The sequence below is a fragment of the Salvelinus sp. IW2-2015 genome, linkage group LG4p, assembly GCF_002910315.2.
Source record: "Salvelinus sp. IW2-2015 linkage group LG4p, ASM291031v2, whole genome shotgun sequence".
NCBI classification, from domain to species: Eukaryota; Metazoa; Chordata; class Actinopteri; order Salmoniformes; family Salmonidae; genus Salvelinus; species Salvelinus sp. IW2-2015.
The window spans coordinates 7937872-7948447 of record NC_036841.1 but is presented as its reverse complement, the minus strand read 5'-3'; the positions used below and the strand labels follow the sequence as shown (position 1 = coordinate 7948447).

The 10576-nt window shown below is 44.4% G+C and overlaps 1 protein-coding gene and 1 long non-coding RNA gene across 2 annotated transcripts in view; both read right to left on the bottom strand.

The window, feature by feature from the left end:
• Positions 1 to 110: 110 nt before the first annotated feature.
• On the bottom strand, positions 111 to 1516 carry LOC111960067 (uncharacterized). Its single transcript, XR_002876763.2, has 4 exons — positions 1483 to 1516; positions 958 to 1170; positions 641 to 758; positions 111 to 205 (listed from the first exon to the last, which is right to left on the bottom strand). It is a non-coding gene; the product is annotated as an uncharacterized lncRNA (long non-coding RNA).
• A 207-nt stretch (positions 1517 to 1723) lies between these two features.
• Positions 1724 to 10576, bottom strand: part of phldb1b (pleckstrin homology-like domain, family B, member 1b) — an 88556-nt gene continuing 79703 nt past the window's right edge. Inside the window, 6 exon segments of the mRNA XM_070436773.1 lie at positions 1724 to 2525; positions 2735 to 2820; positions 3829 to 4048; positions 4178 to 4324; positions 4602 to 4692; positions 6319 to 6604. Of these exon segments, the coding sequence (XP_070292874.1) occupies positions 2289 to 2525; positions 2735 to 2820; positions 3829 to 4048; positions 4178 to 4324; positions 4602 to 4692; positions 6319 to 6604 (1067 nt within the window). The 3' untranslated portion in view covers positions 1724 to 2288.

Sequence of the window (10576 nt, the reverse complement as noted above, 5' to 3'; positions counted from 1 at the left end):
ATTATCATTTTATACATTAACTAATCCTCAAGGGATTATACTTAGGGCCAGGAGTGTTCCCCAAACTGGTAAAACTCCTGGCCCTGATTAACTGAGGTTCTCTTATTGACTCACAGGCCCGAGGGAGGATTTGTCCAGGACAAAGCCGGAGAGAAGCTTGACATTGATGATCACCATGTTGGTCTCTTCTCGCCGACCATTGTACCTGTCAGTCACACAGTCAGATGGATATTATCTTAAAGGTGCAAATATGCAGAATCGCTCCACCATTTCCTGATTGCTAAAATTCTACTAGTTAGCTTAAGTTAAGTTTGTGACAAAACAAGCAAGAAAATCATTGTACCATCTAAACCGCTTTGAAAATATTCAGTAACCAAACATTTTTTATTTTATGCTGTTCAAAACCGAAAGTAAAAGACGCAAAAACGATAGTTAAGAATGGGAAGCATAAAAAGAGATCTAACATTTCTTAGACTTGCAGTCAATGAGGATGACAGATCTATAACTCATATTTCCACATGAATTGTCAGGTCGCCCAAAAGGTTCAGTGCAGCATTAAAGATACTTTTAAAATGCATCTACACACTGGTGGTTGTCATTTTTTTCAGCTGCTATTCAAAGGTAAAAGGAATACCACTACCTGACAGCCACAGACACTATCAGAGATCTTTGGTGCCGTCACATTTCCCAAGCGTCTGTGTTGAGATGTTGAAAGCAGAGAAGTCAGGAGGAGGGGGAATATTGTAGTGCATGGCGATCTGAAAAGACACAATATCTATGAGATGCATGAAATCAATAGACATTTCAATGTACAGTAGCACACATGCATTTCCATTAATGCTGAAATTCTAAGGATGAAACGTTAGTTTTTGTGCAACAGTGTGCTCTACTGAACACAACCAGATACTCAGTACATGCAGTACTGAGGCAGCAAAGGGAAAATGACTGGAGCCTGACCTGCACAAACACGCAGCTCTTGCCTTTGCCTTGATGTTGTAGTCTCCAGGGACCTCCCTCACTGCTTCTCCTGATAGAGCAGCCTGTTGTTCTGATTCACAGTGAACTCCATCTTCAGGCCTCCGGCCGAGCTCACACTGACTGTACTGGCGCCCTCTGGACTGAAGGTGGAAGCACCGTACTTGGCCAGGCCTGCAATGCTACCACTGTGTCCTGTGACAGGGGGGAGGGGGAAGTACTGTTGCAAAATCAAATCCGGGTCGACTATAGCTTGGGTATGAATGGAGAGAATCAATATAATAAAGCAATACATATGAAGATTGTAAAATGAAACACAACAATTCAAGGAAATCCATGTGTTGTGTTATGAAATGATTATAAAGCTTTAATACAATGTCCAATTTACTACATTTCATATACAAATAAGGATTTGGTGTGATCCATGTTTGGCCATGTACCAACAGTAGGATCGACAGGCAGATGAGTTGGTTGAGTGAATGAATGTCTACCAGACCAACAAAGTACCTGTGTGGAGGCAAAGCCTCCGTAGGGTTCTTTGTTGTCTGGTAAACATTCATTCACTCAACCAAACTCATCTGCCGATACTTATCCAATATAGACATGGCCAAACATGATCACACCCAAATCCTTATTTGTATATGAAATTAGTAGATCACAGGCAAGATGAGTTGTTGAGGAATGAATGTCTACCAGACCAACAAAGTACCTGTGGAGGCAAAGCGCCGTAGGGTTCTGCTGCGATGGACAATGGGGCGTCTATGCCGACAGTCACACTTCTGTCTACTGAACCTGTTAAAAAGAATTCAGCCTTCTGCTGCTCTACCACGTGTTTATCCACAACACACAGTTAAATCACACACACCTCTCTTCGATACCGAGGAGACAGGAGCTCAGAAAAGTGCTGAAGGAGACAGAGTCAAAACAGGATACACTGCAGCAGCTAGACTGCCAGCAGGACAGTACACACACACACACCATAAGATGCCCAATGCACATATTTTACAGTTGCACACATGCACTTCTTAGAGTTCATAAGCTATATACAGTATATGAAATACAACACTGATATGCATACACACACCTGGATAATCCACCCGTATTTAGTCTGTTTCAATTGAAGGGACAGATTCAAACAACCAATTCCACAGAGGAACAGACAAGGGAATTATCACTCTAATAAGGCTTGCTTTGGCAAACAACTCCAATGCAGGAACTAAAGACATATGAAACCAAGAGGTCGGGGAGAAATTGAGGATCCAGAGATGCACTGTTCTGTAATGGCTGTGGGTTTTCATTCTGTCTTGTATTAATCATGCATGATCACACCCCTGTTGGGTATTCAACTGAAAGTTRCAGATAGCAATGGAATATGTAGAGCTGACACAAATCCTTATTCCACATGACACACTTCTGTCTGAACATTCTGTGTAAACAACCAAACACACACTTGGGTAAGGAGGGCAGAGAACAAGCAATGGGTGGGTCTGTGAGTTCACTGAGACAAAAGTGGTACATACATTGGTCAAATTGAGGTTGAAAAATCCTTTCTGTGAAACCAGCCAGTAAAAGCAAAAGAGTGAGAAGAGAAATGAAAGCGTGGAAGAAGCAGAATGTGTATAAAACCAAAGATCTTAAAGAGAAATATTGCATCAGTACAGTGAAAGTATAAAAAGAAAAGTGATTAAAGAAGATTTCATTTTGTTCTGTATAAAGATTGTTCTCCGAGTGTTGGGTAGATAACATAGGTAGAACGTACCTTCGTGGCGCTACGCAGGTGATCGTAATAGACCTCTTCAATGGCCTGGAAGTAGATGACTCCTTTCAGTTTGGTCTCGTGCTTGTCTGTTGAGTAAATTAACATGACAAAATGCTTGGATAAAAATATCACACATTTGCGATTCCTACAGTAGTTTCTTTGATGTGTGTGTGTGAGAGAGTGAGAGTGAGAGTGAGAGTGAGAGTGAGAGAGAGAGAGAGAGAGAGAGAGAGAGAGAGAGAGAGGAGTGTAATGGAATATACTATATGTAGCTAAGGACAAACATTTATTGTTTAGCTCCTACAGTATTTCCTAAGCCAGTGTCATAAAAGGAACATACTGTATCATCATGTCCATTTGAAGCGTATTGCAACCAAAAAGGTTCCTCAAAAATATATTTTTTGTTTTAAATAGGTTGCAGTGTCTCTGACTACTATTGTATTTTAGACTTGGGGCTCTATTCAATCCCCAACGCAGAAGTTCCGTTTTACGGCACGATTGAAATTTAAAGGCAATGTTCCCCCTTTAGTGGAGACTGCATTCACAGTAAACGCTGAATGTATGCTCAAATCGGAAATTACCTTTAATTTATAAAATCGCAGAATTTGTAACGCTTCAGCGTTGCAGATTGAATAGAGTCCCTGATTTCTACATTCTACACTTATGGTACAATATAGCAGCTTATTTCATCAACCACTGCAAAAACACAACCAGGGGTAACTTTATGACCCTTTTACCTTACCTYTTACCTTGCATAAACTGCACTAGATCCTTGCTACATAAAAATAATAAAACCGTCACTTTCTAGGAAAAGTAGTTGCAATTTTAAATGGAATAATTATTTTATAATTTGCCGTTTTATCATTCAAGCATATGCATATTACTGTATTTAAAGCCTGCTTCCAAAGCGCTACCCACAAATGTGTATTTCCCTTGTGTATCCTAATGTTCATCTCTATCAAACTCATTTACACCACCTTTCACAAACAGTCTACATTAAGGTCAAAGGGTATGAATATGCCATCTACTGTATCTCCCATTGGCTCGATCCGAGCACTAATGTGTTTGTATATAAATGGCAGCCTTTTCCTTACCAACGTAATAGGAGAAGGTCCTTTTGAGGCGGTCGAAGACAAACCAGCGTTTCTTCCACGACTTGATCTTGCCGCCCATCTTGACCAGGTAACCCTTACACATCTTCTCTGTGAGGATCACGTGGTAAGAGGTCTCCACGTTGTGGCCGGATGACTCGATGTGGGAGCGCAGGTCAAACTCCTCCTTGCGGATGGGCAGGTAACGAGTCATAGGACGGGCCTGAGGAAAGGAGGAAACAAACTTGTAACAAGTTTTTCAAAAGCCTGTATGACTAACAGGATGAGAGAGAGAGATCTCAAACTGTATATTCTTTTTGTTTGGATTTTTGTTATTGGGCCTCAGGCTCACCTGGGAGAAGTTCTTGCTCCTCATCTTCACCTCCTTGTCCACCAGCTGCTGCCTGTGCACCGTCTCGTCCTGCAGCCTCTTCTCAGCCTCCTCGCGCCGCCTCCTCTCCTCCTCCAGCATCTGCCTACGGGCATGGCTCTCTCGCTCCTGGAGAGAAGGTGGAAAAAGATCATGAACATAGGCCCTCTTTACATCAGCAGTTGTCACAAAGTACTTTACAGAAACCCAGCCCAAAACCTCAAAGACCAGGCAATGCAGAGGCAGAAGCACAGGAAAAAACTCCTTAGAATGCAGGAAACTGGAAAGAAACAGAGGAACCAGGCTCCGAAGGGTGGCCAGTCCTAATCTGGCTGTAACACTGAAGTAATACGTCAGTATGGGATCTGATAGGAAGTTAGCCATGGCATGTGAGGTAGTGTCTTACTCTGGATTCTATGAGCCTGGCCTTCTCTAGGTGGGCTTCCTTCAGCATCTTCTCCATCTCCTCGATCTTCAGCGCRTCCATCCCACTGGCACTGCAAACCAGACACAGTCAGAGATACATCTCAAATAGCAATGACATCCATCATTCAATATATTTATGGGTTACAGTGTATTAATACTYTTAAATCCTAAAACTGTGTCCTGAAAAACCACCCCCAAAATGGCTAAAGATCGTCRAGCTTCTTACATAGGAACAAAGAGGATTAAGTAAGTAAGTCCTAAAACACCATTCATCACTGGTCATAAAAACAGTAACTTACTATGTGGACACTAACTACCACAAACAGTTATTAACTATCACCGACTGTTATAAAATGGGTGATGAAATGTGTAACTGTTTAGAGATTCAATGCTGCATACACTGGAAATGTCCCGTCTTAGACAGCGTATGGCCAGGTGGTGCAAGGTTGTGTTCATTAAGGTCAACATTCTAAAACGTTTTGCAACAGAAGACGAATGACTGTTTCTCATTCGACATGTCCAGATAGTAACCTCCCCTCTTCACTCCGCTTTGGACAGTTTATTTTCCATTTCCTGCCTACTGAACACAACGCTAATGAGTGCTTAGGCCTGATGATTACAAGCAATCTTTGATGTCCTGTTTAAAGTGGAGAAACAGCTGTGCTTTCACCAGGTGCAAAGGGAATGGACACATCTGCCTTGTCTGTGTGCGACCACACACACCCTACCTTTCATATCAACTGGCTCAGAGCAACCACTATCTGTGCAGTGTCTTTCACTAGTTTTAAGACTATTTAACTAGTCATTTGACTATATTTCAGCAGTCACTCATCCAAATGTTTAACTGGCCAAAATAGAAATGTTGACTTTTAACCAATCATAGACAGTAAAGGGGACATCCCTTCTGCTGTAGCCTACACATGTATCCAGGGCTGCATCCCAAATAGCACCCTATTCCCTATATAGTGCACTRCTTTTGACCAAAGCTCATAGGCTCTGGTCAAAAGTAGTGCACTGTATAAGGAATAGGGAGCCATTTGGGCACAACCCAGTGTGTTCACCCAGGCCAGGATCATAAAATATGGTGAATAAATGATTTGGGAGGAAGGCAGTGTTCAGCAACACAGTCTCTGGCATGTGTTTACGGAAGAGCGTTTCACTGTTTATTTTTGTAGGCCTCATTATGGTCGGCGATAATTCATGCACGACAACAAACTTCACGAGTTCTGTATGAACTGGGAATCCCTTTTGACTGTGATAAAGACGGCATGTTTGAACTAGATTTAGAGAAATATTTTCAATTTTTCACACTACCGTGCCGACTGAAGCCAGGCTGTGCTGCCTCGGATACTTTACACATCGACCTTTTCCACATGGTTCCAGCACACCAGCTCAGGACAGACAACCTGGGTTAGTTCTGCTCAGTAGTGTAAGAAGCCCTATATTGTACGTTAAATATCCACTAGAATAGTGATAACAGTGGATGGACAACAGCTGAGCAGACACACAGGCTTCTTTTGTCACTAGTAGACAGACTAATGATACACGACACAGCTTAACAGATGGTGCACAATTCACAGTCAGACAGGACGTGGGGAGGAGTCATTTGACCCATGTGGTTACTTGTCGGAGATCCCTTGGCATAAATGAGCCAGCGTGAGTGTGTTCCAGGATATGCATGTGTGTGTTTCTCTGACCTGGACATGTTGTCGGGGGAGCAGGCCGAGTTGTTGCCTGTGGAGACACTGGTGTCCATGCTGTCAGAGCTCTCCAGGCTCAGTGTGTCGTACGGCTGCTCGCCYGCCGATGGCGGCTGGTGGTGCAGGATGGAGTGGTGCACCATGGGAGGGCCGTGGGCGTGTGAGGGGGCATAGAGGTGGGTCTGAGAGCCGTGGAGCGCATCCCACTGGCACTGGGCCTCCACTGCAGCCCGCTGCTTCAGCTCAGCCAATCGACGCCGCTGCTCCTCGATCACCTGGTGGCCTGAGGGTGGAGGGAGAGAGCTGGTCTGTGGGTTGCTTGATCACATCCAGGGATACCCTATCATGTCAGTTCTAGGATGTATGGCAGCGCTCTCAGCATGCAGACACATACTCACCCCCTAACCAACTCTCTCACACACACACGATTCATATCCACTTGCCAAGCAAAAAGTCATGATCATCAGCATCACCCAGCTATGAAGGGACAGTAAACCTAAAGATTGCCTGTGAGTCCATGTAAAGTAGGATACCACAGGTCAGCGACAGATGAAACCAGGCCCCACACATACATCAAACATACAACATATACAGTGGGGAGAACAAGTATTTGATACACTGCCGATTTTGCAGGTTTTCCTACTTACAAAGCATGTAGAGGTCTGTCATTTTTATCATAGGTACACTTCAACTGTGAGAGACGGAATCTAAAACAAAAATCCAGAAAATCACATTGTATGATTTTTAAGTAATTAATTTGCATTTTATTGCATGACATAAGTATTTGAAAACCTACCAACCAGTAAGAATTCCGGCTCTCACAGCGTATTTTCTTAGAAGCCTCCTGTTCTCCACTCATTACCTGTATTAACTGCACCTGTTTGAACTCGTTACCTGTTAAAAGCACCTGTCCACACACTCAATCAAACGACTCCAACCTCTCCACAATGGCCAAGACAGGAGCTGTGTAAGGACATCAGGGATAAATTGTAGACCTGTACAAGGCTGGGATGGGCTACAGGAATAGCCAGCAGCTTGGTGAGAAGGCAACAACTGTTGGCACAATTATTAGAAATGGAAGAAGTTCAAGATGACGGTCAATCACCCTCGGTCTGGGGCTCCATGCAAGATCTCACCTCGTGGGGCATCAATGATCATGAGGAATGTGAGGGATCAGCCCAGAACTACACGGCAGGACCCTGGTCAATGACCTGAAGAGAGCTGGGACCACAGTCTCAAAGAAAACCATTAGTAACACACTACGCCGTCATGGATTAAAATCCTGCAGCGCACGCAAGGTCCCTGCTCAGCCAGCGCATGTCCAGGCCCGTCTGAAGTTTGCAATGACCATTTGGATGATCCAGAGGAGGAATGGGAGAAGGTCATGTGGTCTGATGAGACAAAAATAGAGCTTTTTGCTCTAAACTCCACTGCCGTGTTTGGAGGAATAGAAGGATGAGTACAACCCAAGAACACCATCCCAACCGTGAAGCATGGAGGTGGAAACATCATTCTTTGGGGATGCTTTTCTGCAAAGGGGACAGGACGACTGCACCGTATTGAAGGGAGGATGGATGGGGCCATGTATCGCGAGATCTTGACCAACAACCTCCTTCCCTCAGTAAGAGCATTGAAGATGGGTCGTGGCTGGGTCTTCCAGCATGACAACGACCCGAACACACAGCCAGGGCACTAAGGAGTGGCTCCGTAAGAAGCATCTCAAGGTCCTGGAGTGGCCTAGCCAGTCTCCAGACCTGAACCCAATAGAAAATCTTTGGAGGGCCGAAAGTCCGTATTGCCAGCGGACAGCCCGAAACCTGAAGGATCTGGAGAAGGTCTGTATGGAGGAGTGGGCCAAAATCCCTGCTGCAGTGTGTGCAAACCTGGTCAAGAACTACAGGAAACGTATGATCTCTGTAATTGCAAACTAAGGTTTCTGTACCAAATATTCAGTTCTGCTTTTCTGATGTATCAATACTTATGTCATGCAATAAATGCAAATTAATTAATTAAAAATCATACAATGTGATTTTCTGGATTTTTGTTTTAGATTCCTTCTCTCACAGTTGAAGTGTACCTATGATAAAAATTACAGACCTCTACATGCTTTGTAAGTAGGAAAACCTGCAAAATTGTCGTGTATCAAATACTTGTTCTCCCCTGTATGTGCTTGGCATTATCAAAAGCCCAAGCTCAATTCAACCAGCAACATGTTTCTTCATCACCAAAGCTTCCGTAAGTACAGTAAGCAGCAAAAATACAAATAGTACATGATCAAGTAACCCAAGGAAGTCATCTTCAATTCAAACCCATGCTCGCTATCCATCATATAACTGACAGATACATCTAAAAACAGCTGCAAAGTTAAAAGGGGAACAAAAGTTGGCCCGACAGATGAAAAGCACTGCTTCTACAAAACGCATGCATTTGTTGATTCTCAGCAGGAGGATGGAGACAGACAAAAACATGGAGAAGGGAGAGTTTATATGAGTTGAACACGAGACCAAACCCACTCCAGGTTGAGTGGTCTGTCTGTCTATCTGTCTGTCTGTGGGATTGTCCATGGTGGAGCAGGGAGACTCAGACGTGGAAGGCAAGGAGGACTCTGTGACAGAGTGGAGGACAGTAATGGAGAGAGGGATGGTTGGGATGGAGGGACGGAAGGACAGGGTGACAGAGAGACAGACAGGAGGACAACATGGTGGTTAATAGGAGCTGGAGGAGGCAAGCGAGGGAGGTGTCACAACCATGGAGGAAGAGCTGGGTGAGGGGAAGTGGGGTGATGGAGACAGGGACAGGGACGTGGTGTGGTTTCTCTGAAGCATGACAGGAAATCTTGAAATGACAGACACACAAATGTCGTTAATAGAAACCTGGAGAGGACCATCTTAAACACATTATAACTATACTAGTTCCTGTTGATGTTTACTGCTGGAACCTAGAAGGAAACTCTTGCCTCAGACCACAGAATGTGACAGAGTTTCCGGCGCCGAAAAAGAGATGGCCGCCTCGCTTCGCGTTCCTTGGAAAATATGCAGTATTTTGTTTTTTTATGTGTTATTTCTTACATCGGTACCCCAGGTAATCTTAGGTTTCATTACATACGTCGGGAGGAACTACTGAATATACGATTACGTCAACTCATCATCGTTCCTACCAGGAATATTACTTTCCCGAAACGATCAGTGTTTTGCCTTCCACCCAATACAATGGATCTGATCCCAGCCGGCGACCCTGTGCGACGCCGTAAAAGGGGCAAACGAGGCGGTCTCCTGGTCAGGCTTCGGAGACGGGCACATCGCGCTCCACTCCCTAGCATACTCCTCGCCAATGTCCAGTCTCTTGACAATAAGGTTGATGAAATCCGAGCACGGGTAGCATTCAGAGGACATCAGGGATTGCAACGTGCTCTGCTTCACGGAAACATGGCTAACTCAAGAGACGCTAACGGAGTCGGTGCAGCCAGCTGGTTTCTTCATGCATGCGCCGACAGAAACAAACATCTTTCTGGTAGAAGAGGGCGGGGGGTATGCCTTATGATTAACGAGACGTGGTGTGATCATCATAACACACACACAGGAACTCAAGTCATTCTGTTCACATGATCTAGAACTCCTCACAATCAAATGTCGACCGCATTATCTACCAAGGGAATTCTCTTCAATCATAATCACAGCCGTATATATTCCCCCCAAGCAGACACATCGATGGCCCTGACAGAACTTTATCTGACTCTTTGTAAACTGGAAACCACACACCCTGAGGCTGCATTCATCGTAGCTGGGGATTTTAACAAGGCTAATCTAAAAACAAAACTCCCTAATTCTATCAGCATATCGATTGTGCTACCAGGGCTGGAAAAACCCTAGATCATTGTTATACTTTTTCCGCGACGCATATAAGGCCCTCCCCCGCCCCCTTTCGGAAAGCTGACCACGACTCCATTTTGTGATTCCAGCCTACAAACAGAAACTAAAACAACAAGCTCCCGCGCTCAGGTCTGTTCAACGCTGGTCCGACCAATCTGAATCCACGCTTCAAGACTGCTTCGATCACGCGGATTGGAATATGTTCCGCATTGCGTCAACAACAATATTGACGAATATGCTGATTCGGTGAGCGAGTTCATTAGGAAGTGCATTGACGATGTCGTACCCACAGCAACGATTAAAACATTCCCAAACCAGAAACCGTGGATTGACGGCAGCATTCGCGTGAAACTGAAAGCGCGAACCACTGCTTTTAACCAGGGCAA